The sequence below is a fragment of the Musa acuminata genome, chromosome BXJ1-3 (genome assembly GCF_036884655.1).
Source record: "Musa acuminata AAA Group cultivar baxijiao chromosome BXJ1-3, Cavendish_Baxijiao_AAA, whole genome shotgun sequence".
Classification (NCBI taxonomy): domain Eukaryota; kingdom Viridiplantae; phylum Streptophyta; class Magnoliopsida; order Zingiberales; family Musaceae; genus Musa; species Musa acuminata.
This window is the reverse complement of record NC_088329.1, coordinates 10,297,270-10,316,746: the sequence shown is the minus strand read 5'-3', so window position 1 is coordinate 10,316,746 and position 19,477 is coordinate 10,297,270. Positions and strand designations below refer to the sequence as shown.

Below are 19,477 nucleotides of genomic sequence, written 5' to 3'. Positions count from 1 at the left end.
CTGCAAGAGTGAAGCACTGCAGGATGGAAAGACGCACTGGAAGGCAAAATGGTGCAAATAAAGTTCGTGAAGCATAGGAGATCAAAATTGTCTGAATGGGGATTTGGAATGCGAAAACCCACCTCGGCATCGTTGCCAGATCGAGCGCCCATTTCCGCCGGTTGACGAATTGAGGCCGTGAGGCCCGTGGTCGAGGCCGGAGAAGGATGAGGCGGACGGCGCTGGAGTGCTCCCGACCCAAGAATGTTCGGAGCCGCTCCCGCTTCTTGGCGATGGTGCGGTCGCGAAGCATCGCCCGTAGCAAACCTCGCGGCAGCGTCCGCCATCCCGATCGAAACCCGCAGGAGGAACAAGAATCTCCCTATCGGCCTTCTCTTGCTGCTCGATCGGAACCCGTCGCGTTGGCGGGATCTTCAAATGGGAGCGGATACCGCGTTGAAGTAACAGCGCAAGAAGGGTTTTCTCTTTATTTTATTTTATTTTATTTTCTTTTCTTTTCCTCTATAAATCTTAAGTTAAATTTGATTAATTTGTTAAAATATAAAATGTCTAAAATAGTGCCTTTATTAAAGATTTATGATTTTACTAAAAAACAAAACAATCTGTTTTATTTTGTATGAATTATATATATGTATATATGTATGTATATATGTATATATATACATATATATACATATATACATATATATATACATATACATATGCATATAGATATATGTATATATGTATATATGTATATATATATATATATATATATATATATGTATATATGGAATGTAATAATTTCCAAGTGGAATATAATTTTCCAATATTGCTTAATGTACAAATGTCATATATATTCGAACCCGCATTCATTTGCTATTTTGCTAGGGTTTCCCCGGTGACGTTGTCTCCATCTCCTTCGAGTTTGCTCCATGGAGTCCCTCTGCGGCTCCGGTATCACCTCCGGGTGGATCGAAGCCTCTGTCGCTCACCTACCCGGGCGCTTGTCCCGCGTCGGAGCCCCGACCTTGCGTCTTGGGCTCCATGGGGACAGAGGAAAGTCCGCTTCTTTGATGCTCTGGAGCCCTCCGCCGAGCCCTCAGAAGTGGGGGAGAAGGTGGCCGGTCCTCGCACATGAAGCCTCCGGTGGTTGTGGGGAGAACAATGGTGTTCCGACGAACGGGTTTAATGTCCTGATCAACGATGGCCGGGCGTTTCCTGAGGTATTTTGCGACGACAGTCTCGATGACTGAAGTTTTGTTTCTGTGGCATCTGAGGTGGCCTTTTCTGCCATTTTTCCATCACAGATACAACTTAAATCTCTGATTAGATATTCAAAATCTGTGATTGAAAACCTTATATCAATAGAGCCAGATAATTACTGTGCATAATTTTATGTCCGTAGTCAACATATTGGTAGGTCTATATATCAACCAACAAAACAGAGGAACAGAAGCGAAGAATAGATTAAAAAATCTCCTTTTTTCCCGTTAGGAGGATTGGTGGGGGCATTTTTGAACTCACTAGAGCGGTCCACAATCAGATTGGTGGAAATGTATCTGAGAATGCTACAGTAAATAGTATCACAAACTAATGTAAACGAGCAATCCTTACCACAATTTGAAGACCGTTATTTTATTTTAATCATTTGAAAGAAAGAACTAACTGAGAAACCTGGGAGTCAACGATTAGATTTTATGTTTTTGGTTTAGAGTGATCTTTATCGACATCAATCCCGGCAAGTTGTTATAATTAGTTGCATTGTCAGCTTTAAAAGCTAGTATGCCTAATTTCTTTCGTTAGCAGAATCATTTACTAAAAAGCAATTGTGATAGAAGACACAGCTTTCATGTCCATGCAGAAAATCCCCGTATTGATTCTTATTGGTGTTTTCTTTTTTAATTTTCTTTCGCCCATGTTATTGATGATGGGATACGAAGAAACGTATTTCATGTTAAATTTTAATGCTAACCATGAGACTGAAAAAAAAAAAAAAAGCAGAAATAATTTTGATGTTTCTTTGGCCATTTTTAGAATGACTCAGTTCAAGATGGAAGCCATGAGAGTTGCATCAGCGAGAAAAAGGAGATGGTACAACCTGTTGCTGTTGGAAGTGGAACAACTGGATCCAAAGCTGGGCTTTTCAGGACACCAATTTCTGGTGGTGTTCAAAGTGCAACAACAGTCCATGGTTTACCTCCACCAGCCTTGGCTGTTCGCAATCTAATGGAGCAGGTAGATTTAGCCAGAAATATAATAGTGAGGGATTATCAAAATATCTTTCTTCTTCCTTCTTTTCATGGTTTCCATCTGCATTTGGTCTTCTTGGGGATGTGTAGATCAATGCAGATGACATTCATTCTTTTTTCCTTTGCTCTTCATGTCAAAAAACCAAGGCCAAATTTGGACAACTATGCACTATAATGTCAGGGATGCATCATCACCGTGCTGGTTACCCAGTTGGTTCATTGGTTGATTTTGCACCTGATTCAATGGGGCGTAAGTATCATCGATATCTTAAAATTACATCCAACTGTACTACTTAAATGAAATTCAAAGCTTATTATATCTGTGTCATTGCACAGATCCTATTTTTTCATTCTCTCCATTAGCAATCCACACAAGGAATCTGTTGGCAAATTCAAAATGCTCGCTTGTAGTGCAGGTGCGCCTTAGCTTAATTGATATAGACAACTTTTAAAGACTTCTAACACAAGTGATGTTTTTATCTTTCCTGCTAAATGCAACTTTTGGCCGTAGATACCTGGATGGAGCTCTCTATCAAATGCACGTGTCACAATATTTGGTGATGTTTTCCCACTTGCAGCTGATGAGCAGGTTGTTGACAAGTTATATGAGTATTCTTTCTTTCCATTCTTTGCTAATTTTCAGAATAGTATACAACTTTTGAGTTTACTTCCAGTGACTATAATCACATATAAAAAATGCAGATATGTTATTTTACAATATATGAATACTCATATTATTCGCGACAGAGATGGAGATACTGATGCAGCGTAATGTTCTTGGTTTTTATTCATGATAAAGAGAAGCCCTCTATGTTAGATGCACATTAGGAGGGATACTGATGCAGTATTATGGGAATTGGTATGACTAGTCAATTGGTATAGGTTTTGCTAGGAAAATAAGGACTTGAAGTAGTGATAGAGTTTTGTTGCTCACATAGGTAAGGGAAATTTTGTTCAGAGGGTATTATGGTAATTGACATGACAAGTCAATCGGTATTGGTTTTGCTAGGAAAATAAGGACTTGAAGTAGTGATAGAGTTTTGTTACTCACACAGGTAAGGGAAATTTTGTTACTGCTTGGACATGGAAATTTTGTTCAGAGGGAGGAATGTTGGTGTTTGATTCCTTTGATAACGCAGCCTCATTTGTGGTGGAATTTTCTTTCAGTTTTTCATGTATCTCATGGCTGCTTCCAAGCAATCCACTGCTGATGCTGTCAAATAATCTGAGGCTGCTGATGGGCATAAATATCTGCATTTTCAGCAGTAAAGGACCAAAGCCTAGGAGTGTAATCAGTCACATGAGATGGGCTTTTAGGCAAATCCTAAAACCATACTAATTGTAGATAATTGGTTCTCCCATTTATCATTCTTCCTTTGATTTACCAAATGAAAAGGTTAGTTGGAAGATTTTCTCTCCTTTTTTTTTTGATAGATAATTGGAAGGACTTTTGTGAATCAGTTTCCCTTTCTGTTTTGTTTTGTTTTTTGTGGCATTAGTGCTGCTGACACTGGTATTATGATGTCATTAACATTGCTAAATGGTTTTAAAAACCTTGAAAATTAGTATACTAATGAAAATTAATGATGAAAATTTTGTTGTATATTTATGAAATCTTATGTTTTATCCGTTTCTTTCCAATTGACTTGAGCAATATGGAGGGTTCAGATCGATACTTACAATATATACATTTAAGTGAGTAGAGCCTAAAATATTTGATTTTTTGAGGCTTTCTCTCATACCGCCACAGATGATTCGTGACATATTTGACTGGTGTGAAATCTTCAGACAGAACATGCATACTCCCAATGGGAGCTCTTTTGGTTATAAATGTTACTCAGAAAATCCAGAAGTTTCTTGTGATTGCATCAAGTATATCCTGCAGAGTAAACTGGTTTGCTTGAAATCAGAAATTTACTACTTTGTTGTTGCATGGAATTTCTTTCTTATGTATGTTGTCGAAGTTCCACTGGTTACTCTACATTTTCATGCTTAATTTGACACAATGTAGCTTAGATTCCTCAAATATTCTGATGAAAAATACCTTTACCTTTGCATTTTAGATAAGTAAAAGTTTGTTCCTAAAAACCTCAGGTTTTCTTTTCTACCTCAGGAATGGGCTCGTCAGCAGTTTGTTGCAAAGCACCAACAATGGGCATCCCAACAATGGGGCAACTTCTATTATTCCAGGATGCAGAATATTAGGTTATGCTTCAAACCTTTTTTTCCTGCTGTAGCTTGCCTAAAATAGCTGAAAACACTAATACATATTGTATTAGTGTTTACAGCTATTTTAGCCAAATTAGCTAAAAGGTCGGTAACAGTCGAAATTGATCAGTAACGCTCGGTACAGGTTGGTAACGGTTGAAATTTCGACTGTTATCGCTCGATACAATCCTGTATCGCCCGATATGGGGCCAAAATTTTGGTACGCCCAGTAACAGGCGGTCCGCGTGCCAAGACGTTCTCGAATTGGTACATACCTCTCGTATCGAGTGGTACACATCGAAATTATAAACCATGGCATACTAATAGGCTGGCTCCAACACAAGCAACTTCTATGATGTAATGGTTATTCTTGTAGTAGGAAAGTAGCGAGAACTTTTGGATCTAAGAAAACATCATAACTTGGAATTTAATATATGTGAAACCTACTTTGATTTGAACTCTCAGCACAAGGAGAGTTAAATTTATGATTCAGTTTCACTAATCAATCACACCTCCTAAACTTTGTTAGAATTCCGAATATAGGAATTGAAATAGACTGAAGCCACCAAATGAAATCTTTCCTGATTTTAGTTATATCTAATCTGGTCAAAAATCTAAGTTTAGTTTGGAATCTTCAATTGACTTTTAGAGATGTTTGACATTGTTTAAAAAGCACTTCTGCAGTCTATAAATAAAAAGAAAGAGAACAGCTGTTTGTCATTTTTCAATTAAACTACTTGCCATGTAAGAAAAAAAAATAAGTTGCTTTTAGAGAAACTATTGAGCAAAGGTTTTGGTTTATATCCTTATCAGCAAATATGTTGCTGCCCATTTTTATCAAGGAGAACATTTGCCGAACTTAAATTGTGAATAAGTTAATACCTTTTAGGAAGAGTCTTGTGACTTGTTTAAACACAGACGCAACATCAAACATACCCTTAAACTACACCTAAAATTCCAACGTACCTATTAATTGTTTTGCATTTTCAGATTTTAAATTCGGAGCATTTGTCTTGTCCGATGGCCCTTAAACCACACCTAAAATTCCAATGTACATATTGTTTTGCATTTTCAGATTTTTAAATTCAGAGCATTTGACTTGTCTGATGGACATTGTTATGTGAAGTTGTTCCAAACTGTAATGAGAATATATTAATTTTTAAGATTTTGTACCTTTAATATTTTTTGGTATTCTTAGCCTTTTCCCATCTAACAATGCAGGAACAGATGCAAAACTGCACCTGTTCTTTGTTTTTTTCCTGAAACTTATATTCTTTTTCTGCTCTCTCACGCACACACATAAATTTTGGTGCTTTATTTCTGCTCTCTCACTTACGTGATATTCAACTGATGAATTACTTCTGCATGACTGATGTCACTTTTGACATGGCACAGTGACATATACTTCATTGGAGGATTCGGCACTGTTGCATGGGTAGATGTCAAGGAATATGAGGGCTTGAAACCCGATAAGATTGCTGCTGACAGTGGAGAACAGAATTTGAAGGTCAGCTTTACAAACTGCTACATATTTTACACTAAATGGCTGAGTTTTAACTTTATTACCGGTTTGATCTTGAAAAAGGTTTCAGTAGTGATAAAAAACCTGGCCCTCTTTTTGGCATTTGACTTAACATTTTCTTCATAGGAACTTAATGCAATCTTTTCAAAACCAATCAAGGATATCTTATCAACAGAAACTGAGATAGATGATGCTGCTTTTATATCTGTAGACAGCAAAGGTACTGATGTGCGGGTTAGGCAAGGTGCACAGGTAACTGCTGTTTCCCTTAGTGTTGTTGAAGATATCTAATCCTTGTGATTGGCAGATCCAGTGTCAGTTTAACACCTTAAAGTTTTATAACATTTAAATGCCTGTTTAACCAATATGGTGTAGAAGGTGGCTTTAAAGAATATATCCAGCTTTGCTTGTGCTTTTATTACAAGGCAACATTGAAAGGGAAACACATTCCTTGGTTTGTGGATGCATCATTTCGCCTGGAACCGTCCCTTCATTAATTTCTTTTTATGCTCTTTAAATTTGTTAGATCGCTTTAGAGCTGTTAGCATTATAGTGCTGATAATTGTTTTGCTTATTGCTTAGTCTCTCGAAGCCTCATCTCTGGAAAATATTATAAAAGCTTTAGTTGCTTGTAGTTTCAATTTTCACACATGCTCTTTGAGTTTCCCTACTCTCTTGAATGTCTGTATATCGTTGGACACGCGAATGATATAAAAGCAGCTCCCCTTTTCATAATATTCTAGTGGAAGCATCTTTCTTTCCTAGTTTTATCACTCTGCTTTTCTAGTTATAACAGACAGATGCTCTTACTGTTTCATGGACATTCAACCTTTCATCTATTTTTCCCTCCTATATGAGAAACCTGAAATAATGGTCATTTCTTATTTTGAATTTAGGTGGTCAGTAACTTATAAGGTCAGCAGGAAGCTAATCTTTTATAACAGTGTTTCATTATGTTTTAGTTTCGTTGAAGCTTCAGTTGTTTTTGATTGAGCTACTGTGCAAACCCTATCGCTTATGAGACCTTAGGTTTGTATATGGATGTTGTCGGTATTGAAGTGTGCTTGCTGAGGACATGTTTGTACTCCAATGCAGTTTAACATTCAAAGGATATCATTTGAAGTCGAACATGAAGTGCAGACTCTGGATGAAGCAAAAGCAGCTCTTCAAAAGATAATAGACAGGTCTTGCAGTTCAAGATCACAAAAAGGGAACTGAACTATATCTTCGTCATTTACGACAGTAACATCAACTTGTCATGAATATCGAAATGATCCAGGGACAGGCCATGCAATTAAAGGATTCTCTGGAATGACTTGAATAAAAGAAAAAACAAATTTGTTCTTCTTTCTGCCCTTGTTTTCTTGACCTTCAAGGGGCCATGAAGATCTCCTCCCTTTTCCTAGTCTTTAAAGTATGTGTTCATAATTGTGGGCATGTAAGGAGGCTGACTCTGCAAAAGTTGAACCAAACACTTGCTTTCATGAATTTGAATCCCTTGTGGGTAGTGACCCGAGACACAAAAAGAGCAGCTCATGTATCAAAAGTATAAATAAAATTTAAGCACCATACCAAAGCATGATGGTATGAATTCGATCGTTGTTACCTACTGTCATGAATCTGTCTTTTTGTAGTGTGGTTTATTGTGTCGTATGTTCCTGAAACATGCTTGTTGTATTGCTTGTTTACACTATTTGTGAATGTCCAATGATGTCTACGTTCCAATGGCGGAGACAATTAATGTACAGTCCCCTCGTACATGCTCTTGTTTTCTTGTTGTGTTCATGCATGCATGGATCTAAGAATTGCTAGTGATTTAACCTTTGAATGCATGTGGGAGATGAAATGGGAAGACGAGGAATCTGAGGAATTCCTACCACCACCAAGATTTTCTCATTTCCAAGCTTCTTAATTTTCTGTTCGCCTTTTCTCCAAGCTGACATTTTTTGCATCACATCCAGAAAGGAGTGGAATTTCAATGAGTTTTATGCAAATTTAAGCTGAATTTGAAGTAAATTTGCTGAGCAATAAGATACAATTTTAAACAGAATTTTACGTGCAATCACGCTATGAACCGAAGATATGGAATCTAGTAATTGTCCGAAGAGTAAGCCCGGGAAAAAATAATAAACAACAAAATTTTGGCATCCGCCCTACAGGAAGATTTCTCAACATACAGGATTTGTCAAGTTTCTCTTCAAACATCATCATAGTAATCCTTTACACCATCTTTCTTACAAAATTATCCATTCTAAATTAACAAAAAGGGGGGAACACAAAGCTATACAGACTCAAGATACCAAGCCACCTCTTTAAATTGATAGATCACAATCTCTTCCAAGTAATACTGAAGCTAAAAACCAAACATGCAAATTCCAGAGAGGGCATAAGTAACAGCAAATATTTGGACATTAAACTTGTCCGTCACACCGGTATGACGTCAACATTTGAAGTGTCTTCACATCGTAAGACTATTCCGTTGAGGTTCGCTGGAGCTATGCACTTTGCCCACTGGCATCCTGTAGAAATGGGCTCAGACGGAGGAACTATCATCAAGACATTGTCGTTCTTTCGAACAACCCCCATTACACTTACAGTGCTGCCCTCTTTGACATAACTGCATCGAAAATGATCAAGTGATTAACCTAATGAATCCTGTAGAAAAAGATATGTAACATGGTAATCCCTTCGCTCATCAGTTCCTATGAATAGTTTAAAACATGGGTTTGTGAAAAGGGATTCTGATGAGAAGACAATACTCCAACCAGAAAAGGGAATTATTCACCTATCAGAACAAAAAAGATAATCCTAGCATCTTCCTTCTTTTTGTCTACCACTGAAAGACCATGCAAAGAGCCAAAACAATAACTATCTGGTGATATACTAGCAACTATAATTTCAGATTACCCTTCTTTCAGGCGCATCTCGCGGTCGTCACTAGAAAGGCTCCTCTCTTGCAACCACCTGAGAAATTCAGGAGACAAGTCCTTGTTGTTTGGGTTGATGTCGACAATGAGGGACTCATCAACATATGGGGTCACCTTAGAACCATAACCAGCTTTGACCAGAGCTCTTAATCCAGATTGAAAATCAGATATATAAAAGTCAACCACATGCCTCTGTATCACATAAGATGACTGAGAGGGTCAGAACAAAATAATAAAACTGGAGCAAACATGATTATTGTTTAGTGTAAACATTTCCAAATTATGATGGTTAAAATTTTCTCTGTTTTCTTTATTTCATATATAATTTATCTCTAATAAGTTCAGTTATTTTAAAAGGTGGCATACCTCCACTGTTCTTAATCCCCAAGTAAAACGTCGATGCTGGGGATTGGCAGTCTTCGAGTTCCAGCCCCTGTATTCATATAGGCCAGTAGATGTGTACACACATCTTGGAACCTTATGGTATGATGACTCTAGAGGAAAATTCCCACATGTAACAACCTGCAATAAGCTTAAGTTAAATATATAGAATTGCACCAAAGAACCATAAACTAAGGCAGGTAGGCAAACAGACAGACAACAGATACGCACACAGAAAGGAGTACTGGAAGTACATAAGAAATGTATTTAACAATATGCAGATTGCATCTTGAACTGAGAATTGGTAAATGAAAGGAAGGTTATAACTTAAACAAAAAAGGCATGTTTAGCAATACTTCACATATTAGACCATCAATAAAAATTCCACAGAAAGACAAAAGAAATAGTAGTTAAAAATTTTCATGGCATCTGCACTAAAATAACAGAAAATCCAAACATGCTAGTGAGTTCATAGGCAGCCTAAAGGGCACTGCTTGCAAGAAACTGAGAGCAATTCTGATCATCATATGCAAACTTGAAAAGAATAAAGGTAATTACTGAATGCTCCCTTTCACGATTCTAGAGAACAATAAAAAAAAATATATTTTTCAACTTACATACCCCGGAGACCTTGACATATTGCCCATCTTTTGCAGTTCTCAAATCAGCATCAGGATATTGGGCAATGAATCCTATGATTGCTCTTCTTCCAAAACAAGTATTCCAAAAGGAAAGCATGACAACAACTCCAAGTATAGTTACAACAAGAAGAAGAAGAATGGGATTGTGAACAGCACCAAGAATAAAGCCACCTGCAATAAAACCCATCACAAACAACAAAATCACAGACCAAAGGATGGGCTTAGGAAAGCTCCCCTTGAACAACTGATCATTCTCTTGGCCGAGATTAGTGACGGCTTGGTTATGAACAATGGAGGCATTATGTAACTTCATCGATTTAGTGGATTCCAGAGGTCCTGATAGTTTCCGGGGGGCGCCAGATGAATTAAGCGGCCCAGAGGAAATTGGACCAGAAGTGATGAGACCTGTAGTGGGAAGCAGAGGGCCAGAATTTTGGCGAGCCATTTGGGTGACACCTCCAGATTGAGGCCCAGATGACTTCTTAACTGAATCTCCATGTTTAAGTGGCCCAGAGTTGGATTTCTGTCTACCGGAACCGCCAGTGACTAGTGAAGAACCAGAACCTGGAGCTGCATAAGAAAGAGAACCAGGATAGCTAGACTGACCAGAGGCATTAGGCATAATGGGCCCCGAGTTGGAAGCAGCACCACCAAACGATCGATTTCGTGAAGGGGCATTAGCAAGGGGACCAGATTTTCTAGACTTTTCCACATGAAGTTCAAACATCTTCCCAATTTCTCCAGACTTTTTAATATCTCCACCTGTATATGGCATGGCTGTGGAGCAAATTGTTGGAGGTTTCTCCTTGGGTTGCTCAGGTCGGCCTGATACATAGAGGCCATTGCTGAGCTGGTGTGATGGGAATCTGGAACCCATCAGGCTTCAAATGACAATAGATCTCGGAAGGCAGATGGCAGATAGTTAGTGTAGTCCACAGGGATCAGCACTGAGATTTAATATTTGAATCATCATGAGGCTCAAATTGCAAGTTAAGCACAAATCCACAACTTAATCTTCAAGCACTCTGTTAAAGCACCAAGAAACCATGTCAGAGATGAAGAAAGCATGTCCAGGCACACTCTGACATTAATACTAATAAACCAACATGCTAATATGTTCAGGTTTCTTACATCAGTGGTGAAGAATACATGCAATGCAATTAGCCCATTAGGACATTATGAAGTGATTAGAATTTGAAAAGAACAAGCAACTTTTGTAAACAAAGCAAGGCGTCTCCAAGCCAGAAGAGAATTTCAACATTAAATACGAATTAGGAAAATGACAGCAGAGGATGATAAGTGATAACCTATTCGAGCAAGAAAATTGGGTTATATCCAAAAATTAGCATTAATTCCATTTTTAGCATTGCATCTAAAGACAAGCCGTTGCATGTGAATCATAAGCATAGGCAGGGAATTTTTCAGAAAGGAGAACAATTACAAAGCACAAGGGATGGAGATGACATAAAAAATTTTCAGAAAGTCCTTGTGCATCCGTCTCGTCTTCCAATAGAAACTGTATCTAAGCCCCGTACTTGCACAGTAATATCTTTCATACTATGAATGTCGTCCACTTCAAAAATTTCTTTCCATGTGAAGTTAATGGGAAAAGAATCCGCGGCCTAATAGCCTCGTTTTACCATAACTCCCTAGCCAGAGTTGATCTCTTTATTTCAGTAATATATCACCTTCGAGTAGAAAAAGGCATCTCAATAGATTGATTGCCTTTGATTCAGTTTTCAATCTTTCACACTGGTTTAACCATCCTTTTATAGCTACCTATGGGTCATCATTACAGATCTTCAAATTTATGAGTTCACATTGAAACCAACATCTGCAGAAGAGAGTCAAGAAACAATTGAGGGTGGCCAGAGAAGTTCTACTGAGCTTCCTATATTGAATTGCAAACCCAAACTATGATTTTCTTGAAGTCAGGATGGAATATTTTTAATCATGACAACATTTTTTGCATCCGGAATACAAATGGAAGATTCAGGTTCCACATCCAGAATTGCAAACCCAAACTATGATTTTTTTGCATCCAGAATACAAATGCAGCGCTAAAAGTTCCACACATCCATTTAGTCAATCCCATGATGTTAAATTGCTCGGGTGGTAATAGTTGGAGACTGCTTACAAGGCTTAAGTGGAAGACCTAAAATTAATAGTCGACACCTAGAAAAGTTACCTTGAAAATGATATAGATTATATGTGCATATAAAAATTAGGTGCAAACTTTTTCAATACGCATATTTTTTTATAAAACACATGAACATCACATGCGGTCTTCTTAGAATCACTTTCTGAAGGTCAGGTATGTTCTGATTACCACCCATGCCGCATTACTTAAAACGATAAGTATTCTTGTGTTTTTACCCTTTTTGAACTAAATCCTATTGCCTATTACTAGTCATTATTTATGGCCACTTACATACTATTAGGTGCTCCGTCAATTACTTGGCTAGAAACCGAAAAGCAGTGAGGCTGAGTGGATGTCAAAAGAAAAGGTACAAAGAGTAACACTCGATGCTTGCTCTAAAATAAACTATTAAGCCTTGCGAGGATTCAGATTCTTGACGAACCCATAGTTACCATTGCCTATGAACCAAATGCAGGATCAATTAGAAAAATGAACACATCTAGAATCGACCTAAGTCACCAAAAATTGGGAAAAACATGTACAAAAAAAGTAGCATCTTTTCAGCACAAGTCTCCAAAATCATAACCAGATGGATCACAGCGAAAATCCAAGATTCGAGCCTTTGCACCATTTCCAAGAATCAAGCTTTTGACAGATCGCAGTTATCATTTGCATCAATAATTTCTTCCCATTCCAAACCCCCCTCGAAATTGACCTCACGAGGCAACTAGAACTCATAACACCTCAATCAGCGCCTACCAATGAGACAAAAGAAACACTTTTACAGGGGTAATGAACTTAAACGAAAAAAAACCCTGCTTGCTTGATTCCCCTCTCTCCGCCTCCGAAGAACTCACACTCGGATCCATGTATCGGAAGTCGCAAAGAAAGAAGACCAACAGTCTAGATCCAAAACTAGAGGGAGGAATCAAAACCCGCACTCCCCATACTAATTAGAACCTAACAAGCAATACCCAATTACAAGCGGGGACTCGAGATGCTGCTGTCAACGCCCCCAACAAACCACTCAAAAGGAAACCAAACAAGAGAGAGAAAGTCCCCTACCTCGACGAATTTCCGCGCGCGTTGGATGAACTTAAGAGCCTTCGGGCGGATCATAAGCAGGCGGAAAATGGAGCTAAACTGCTACAAAATCGCCGCAGAGAGATGTGGACTGACCCAAACAGAACCTCGACACAGAGAGAGACAGAGAGAGAGAGAGAGCGTGGAGGCAGAGCAAGAAATAACAGGGGGGAGAGAGAGAGAGGAGTACAGCTTCCAGCTTCACTGTCTCACCTGGGTATTGGGCTGTAACTTTCTAATGGATACTCTTTTCATGAAATGACCATAATAGCCTTAGGGTTTCCCATCACACTCCTCTTCCTAATGCTTTTCTAAGAAAAAAAATATATTATTATTATTTTTTTATGTCATTTGCATAATGAAAATAAGTGAAAATTGATAAGAACATTTTAAGCCATTCTTAAAAAAAAAACAATTTTGTAATTCCACAACTAAGGATGTGTGTACTTCCAAACAAATACCATTTAATAATACTAAGTAAGTGTCACCACTTTGTCTTTGTTTAATCTCAAACCATTTTAGTCATTTGGTCCTCAGAACTATTATTTTATATCATGGAGAGCGTGCATCTCTGTCGGCTGTCCACAAATTGCAATTTTTATGTATCACTGTCATTTATTTTCCTTTATGTTTTTTTTTTCTTTTTCCCTAATGTATCTTTCGTTAAATTGTTATTTTTATTAATATTTCCTTGTCTTTTCCTATATAGTATAATAATAATAATAATAATAATAATTTGATGGTTTTCATTATATACGCAGAGAGGAAGGAAAGTATAATTTTGTCCTTACGTTATCTCATCCATATAAACTTCAAACTGAAACTTAGGCTTACTTATTCTATCACATCGACTTCCGATCCGACCACAAATACAAGTCTCGTGTTAGGTGGCCGCATTCAGCTGCGGCGGACAGAGTTGATGGTGTTGGGTGGCGTTGCCATGAGAGCAATCACCACCTCCTTGCATGAGGACTTCTTTTTGGAATCATTGTGCGTGGTTGGGGATTAGAAAAGACTAAGGAGGTCAATCCAGCTAAGTATCTTTAGTCTTTGTCGATCCAGCTAGCTAAGGAGATTAAATATAATGGGGTTAGAAGGAGGAGCTACTGATGTGGCTTTCAAGGAAGGAAGGAAGCAGCGAGCATGGTCCTGTAAAGCAAAGCAGCATGATGTGAGTCACATTATTTTGTGCCAATGGCTGCAGCTACTCCCAGCAGTTTGTACTGGCAGCAGTGTCGTCATCACATGGCCTCCTCATGGTTTTGGTGATACCATCACCTGGTTTGCCATCTGCAGGTTGCCCCCACCGAGAGACAAGCAGAACTGTGCTGCTCTGGTCTGCAACCAGAGCTCACAGTTTTGGGGGAGGGATCAGTTCATGTGGCATATGAGGGGTCGTGATGGCTTCGCTGACAGCAGGTGGATAAAAATCTTTTGAAGCTGAGGCTTACCCACCATGAGCTACAGTGTTTGCCACCATCACTCGGGGGTTCAACTCATAAATGCATGCGTTGCACCGGTTTCTCTGCCACCTTGATGCATGATTGGACTGCAAAACAATTTGAGAAACACAACATCAGCAAAATCAAAGTCGGGATACAGATTAAGGCAAAGGGAAAAAAATGGTATGTGGATTCTGTTGTGGTAGATGAGGAAATGTAAGTTTCAGAGTCGATCAACCAGCTGGGGAGAACCGATGCAGGGGAGAAATGGATTAGGTAGAACCTTGTGGTCAACGAAATTATAAATTTCAAGAGAGACAAGTTTGATCTGTCGTTGCTCTCACAAAAAACATTACTTGCTCCATCTAGTCAAACATCCTGTCAAACAACCATTCACAAAATGATATTTAATAATTTGATCTCAAGATTCTTCCTTTAGAAAAAGGAAGGAAGAAAGAGAGGGAACAAGCATGTCTGCTATTGACAGAAGGGGAGGGGGGAGGAGGTATCAGTCTAAGTTTAGACTGGGCCAAGGATGTCTGCATTCACAAAGTGTAAGCTTTGGGTAGAATCAAGTTTATTTATATACAAAAAGACTGTGTCATCTTGTATATACATATACAAGATTATGAAGTTTCTTTTTTACTAAGAATATTAGTTTGTACTAATATCAGTGACCAAAAAAAAAAAAGATACGCAGAGTGAAGTCCAAATAGTTGAGATATTGAAGTTTGTTGTTGAACAACTTGCATCTCATAAATATCCAAGATTGTTAATAATAATGAAGTTTTTCTTTTACTAAGAATATTACTTTAAACTAATATCAATTATGAAAAAAAGATTCATATAGTGAACTCCAAAATCCAAATAGTTGAGACATTATGGTTTGTTGTTGTGTTGCATACATAACAAGTGTTTTCCCATTATCAGCAGGCTTTCCTTGAAATTAATCTTGAATCAGTTGATGAAAAGCTATAATTGGATGGTGCACATTAATTTCTTGTTACCAACAGATGCAAAATGCAAGTGAATACAATGCCTTTAAACGCAAAAGCTAAGAGAACTTGGTTGTTTCTTTCATCTTGTAAGAGAGAGGAAGACCATTAATTAACCGATATGCTAACATAGTTTTATGAGGTCTCTGACATGTTTGCTTAAGATAGACTTTGTAAAGATTGTGTTTCAACTGACCTGATGTTTGCAAGTTTGGGTTCCAGAAATGTTCAGAGGACATTCTACCATCTTGGTGGTGATGTATGCCTTGCTCTGGAATTCCTTGTATTGTGTTTGAGTCTGCAAAGATGTCAATATACAACACGGAAATAGTACTAAGCAATAAGCATCCATTGCAATTTGATTAGTTTAGTTCCAAATAATTAAATCAAACTCATCCAGCAATCCCACCAAAAAAAAATAGTAAACACCTAGAGCTAGCAGAAGACAAGAAATATTAACCGAAACAGGAAAGACAGGATAAAAAAACAAGAAACAAAAATGAAGTCTTTTACTGTTTCTAAAATAATCATCCATGAACAACAGTTTTCATTGAGGAATGAGTGACGATAGTTGGCTGCAAGAAACAGTCTATGGTTTGCAAAATAAATCTGGAACATTTTTTTCTCCTTTTGAATCTTCATCTAACATACCACAGGCAAAATGACTGCATGGAGACTCAGCTGACCCCTCTTTGTAACCAGAGCATATCTTGTTCACTAAGCAGCTTGTTTTAGGTGAGGGGAAAAAATAAGAAAAATTCTTTTTTGCTCTAAGCTTTCAACTTGATGAGACATCCTTCTCATCATGTTTATTGTCCTTAATCAAGGGAGTCTTGCAGATATGTCATGCCAGATTTCAATGCAACTAAAGCGTTATGTTGATCATAGTTGTCCTTGATGTAGTTTACTGCTTTTCATGTTTTAACATAAATCAAATGGATTGTAAGATTATTTGAAACTACTGAAAATATGCATTCCCTCTCTCTGCTTCCAGGGCAATATTACAGATATTGACTCTCTCCAAGTCCTACATCAGGAAAAGTACGACGTTGCTCGATCTCATCTTGCCTTCTCATTTGCACAAAGATTCGCCCATAAGTTGGAGACAAGCAGAGAATATATTCCTAGACCACTCTTCTTGGAAGCCATGTCCTTACCTCATAAGCATTTTATATTGTTCTTGTGATCTGTTTTCTTTTCCTCTAGTAAAATAACTTCCATATTCCAAAAAACACTTCAGGGAGATCCTGAGGTTAGATATCTGAAACCAATTTCTAAGATTTTAGAAATTCCTAAGAAACTAATCAGAAGATGCATGACTGCAAAACCATTCACCAGCTTCTCCATAACTCAAAAAACAAAGTTAGCTGCACATTTCTTTGAGCAGGTGAAAGATCTATAAAATGAAAGTTGCAAAGAAAAGCAAACATAATTTGTCCTTGGTACAAAGGAAACATAAACATCGTTCATTGTGTTTCTGAATTTAGATCAATTGACATGCATATTTCTGGTGGAGCATGAATTCATTCACAAAATTGTATTATTAAAGTATCAAAATCTCCACAACTCTTTTTCTTCACCACCAGTCCTCAGCAGGTTGGTCGCAGAACAACCAATCAATGTAGCACTCTTTTTTATGTTTACTGAACTGCACATAATGGATGTTTGGACCTCTTCTGATGAAGACGAAACACTAACAAGTAATATACAAATTCTAATGAACCAAAGGACAAATTTCTCAGCTATCCTCGTCTCAGAAAGACAAAGAGTGAACCTCTTGATCCTAATCCAAGCCTTATTTTCTCATCAATATATGTTATTTGAAGCTTGACCTCGCTTTCACCACCGTACTGGAAGCCCAGTGATCCTACCTTCAGTTGAGGGGGTTCAAATATGACTTGAATCCATTTACCATCTAATACCTTCAGCTTACCTGGAAAACCATAAGGACTCCATATTATCTAGTGAATAGCACAAATTCTTCACAATATCCAATTTGCATATATTTATCATAAAAATGTTATCTTGGTTGTATTCCAGCAAAGTAGAGAGAAGTTTGAATCATCACAATAAGCAAGGTGAAAACAGAACAAAGTGGAAGACGGAGATATCAGTGCACAATTACCTTTCAAGGACACTTCTCCATCGAGGAAACCAAAAGCAGAGAAGGATACTTTATTCCTCACAATATCAGGGGCTTCCACGACCTGCACCATTTCATTTGTCTTGAAGACAAGTCGTCCAATTGCGCTCCTGTAACCTCCTCCAGGTGATGTCGGCACCGAGCAATAGACCACATCCCAATCTGAGTTATATGACAAGACATGAGCTTGCTAAACCAATGACCGCAAAGTTCAGGCGAGAACATGATGATTTCATCACTGCCAATTTTTTCTAACTGATGGTGTGTAAAGGAGAGCTGCCACAAATCTTACACGACAAACTGGAGTTTCTAATAGCTTACAGGCAAGTCTCAGCATCTGAAATCCACGAAGGAGAACGATGTTTCAAGAGTCAATTAAGAGTCCTTATCTTGGATTCGATGCATGATGGTTTGCTGAGAACTTTAGATATGTAACTACTGGCTTAATTGGATCTTGGTCTTTACCTCCAAATATGAGAGGGCACTTAACAGGCTCATCGACGCAGTATCCTGCAAGCTGACTTGCCACACTGGCCACCTCTTTGTGCTCGTCCTTCGTAAGCGAAACTCCCCGATCAGTTCCCTTCACCTACAGCAAGATGTGATTTTTTTTTGCTACACACAACGATTGATCTGGAAATCGTACCTTAAAATGCAGACAATAATCATCAAACCTAGCAGGGGAAATTTCAATCCAACTCCAAGCTCCCAACCAAAATGTTGTGGAGCTGATGCATATTCGATACTCTTCTTTCCTCCTAGATCTTCATTTCTTGCGCAAAAGGAAAAATATCTGAGATCGAGAAAGAGGACCGAACCTTGGAAAGGATGGAAGCGACGAGATCGTCCGGGGCCGCCACGAAGGGCTGCGCCGAGACAGAGGCGCGGACGATTGGGATCTTGCAGCGGTGCGTTTGCGGAAAGACGACGCGCTGATTGGAGAGCGCAGGACGGGAGACGAGGGTCGCGGGGGGGAAGAGAGCGACCGACGAAGCCATTGTCGTGCCCGCGTTAGCTCCTCGTCCGCCTTTGTGCCTCCTTATATATCTATTTTTTCTTCGTTTTTTGATTGGCTATATTTAGATTTTGGATAGGGTGCGTGGGGCCAGGAGCTGTGAACATGAGCCATGTGGCGAGATCTGTGGCCCCGATTGGACCATGTAATATTTGATTAGTGGCAATTGGATTGTAGGATGGACTGGCCTTGAACGTACCACGGCGTCGCTTAAGATTCGACTTAGGTTGCGACCTTGTATCTTGGATTTACAAGGCAGGAGCCGGAGGAAGGCGAGGCGAAGGGTGCGGCAGACGGAAGGAACGGACGGGTAGCCGGCGATGGGACGCAGCGGGCGGTCGAAGGCGTGGCACGCGCCGCAGTTGACGAGGCGTGCCACGAGGAAGTTGGCGCCGTGGAAGGCGACGTCGAAGGCCTTGCAGAGGAACGCGTCGTCAGGCTCGCACTAGAGGGAGGCGGTGCCACCGCAGAGATCCCAACGCTTGTTCGTGTCCGGTGCACCCGCCAAGCGACGGCGACGGAGGGCGGGTTATCTTCGATTCGGAGGGGTCAAGGACACAAGAAGACATCAATCATACGGTGAGACCAAATCTTTTAATGTGAAAAACCCAATGCGAAAAAAATCATGGGACCGTAGTCCACCTCAAACTTCCACTATGATAACAGGTTTACAGTAAATCTTCTCTAGAATAACCAAAGGATCATAATAACATCAAGAACATAGATCTTAGTTCAAGAATAGCATATCA

At 38.9% G+C, this 19,477-nt stretch overlaps 3 protein-coding genes across 5 annotated transcripts; 1 reads left to right on the top strand and 2 right to left on the bottom strand.

Moving 5' to 3' along the window:
• Nucleotides 1-856: 856 nt before the first annotated feature.
• Nucleotides 857-7,576, top strand: LOC135622760 (uncharacterized). 2 transcript variants are annotated; one of them, XM_065124909.1, is made up of 9 exons: nucleotides 857-1,205; nucleotides 2,017-2,217; nucleotides 2,322-2,481; nucleotides 2,568-2,647; nucleotides 2,743-2,820; nucleotides 4,345-4,436; nucleotides 5,835-5,946; nucleotides 6,088-6,213; nucleotides 7,057-7,576. In XM_065124909.1, the coding sequence occupies exons 1-9, from the start codon at nucleotides 915-917 to the stop codon at nucleotides 7,177-7,179; spliced, it is 1,263 nt and encodes a 420-aa protein (XP_064980981.1). In that variant the 5' UTR covers nucleotides 857-914; the 3' UTR covers nucleotides 7,180-7,576. The 2 variants fall into 2 exon arrangements, with proteins under 2 accessions (XP_064980981.1, XP_064980991.1); XM_065124919.1 differs by having other exon boundaries at nucleotides 860-1,205; nucleotides 2,379-2,481.
• Nucleotides 7,577-8,142: 566 nt separating this feature from the next.
• Nucleotides 8,143-15,973, bottom strand: LOC108951891 (uncharacterized membrane protein At1g16860-like). Of its 2 annotated transcripts, XM_065124877.1 has the most exons (8): nucleotides 15,767-15,973; nucleotides 14,814-14,953; nucleotides 14,589-14,682; nucleotides 13,116-14,282; nucleotides 9,891-10,935; nucleotides 9,255-9,410; nucleotides 8,869-9,080; nucleotides 8,143-8,578 (listed from the first exon to the last, which is right to left on the bottom strand). In XM_065124877.1, the coding sequence occupies exons 5-8, from the start codon at nucleotides 10,785-10,787 to the stop codon at nucleotides 8,386-8,388; spliced, it is 1,458 nt and encodes a 485-aa protein (XP_064980949.1). In that variant the 5' UTR covers nucleotides 10,788-10,935; nucleotides 13,116-14,282; nucleotides 14,589-14,682; nucleotides 14,814-14,953; nucleotides 15,767-15,973; the 3' UTR covers nucleotides 8,143-8,385. The 2 variants fall into 2 exon arrangements, with proteins under 2 accessions (XP_064980949.1, XP_064980957.1); XM_065124885.1 differs by lacking the exon at nucleotides 13,116-14,282 and having other exon boundaries at nucleotides 14,589-14,953.
• A 1,119-nt stretch (nucleotides 15,974-17,092) lies between these two features.
• LOC103973134 (probable plastid-lipid-associated protein 8, chloroplastic) lies at nucleotides 17,093-18,742 on the bottom strand. The gene is made up of 4 exons (XM_009387621.3): nucleotides 18,532-18,742; nucleotides 18,179-18,302; nucleotides 17,696-17,875; nucleotides 17,093-17,503 (listed from the first exon to the last, which is right to left on the bottom strand). Exons 1-4 carry the CDS (start codon nucleotides 18,709-18,711, stop codon nucleotides 17,313-17,315), a joined length of 675 nt encoding a protein of 224 aa, XP_009385896.1. The 5' UTR covers nucleotides 18,712-18,742; the 3' UTR covers nucleotides 17,093-17,312.
• Between the last annotated feature and the right edge of the window lie 735 nt (nucleotides 18,743-19,477).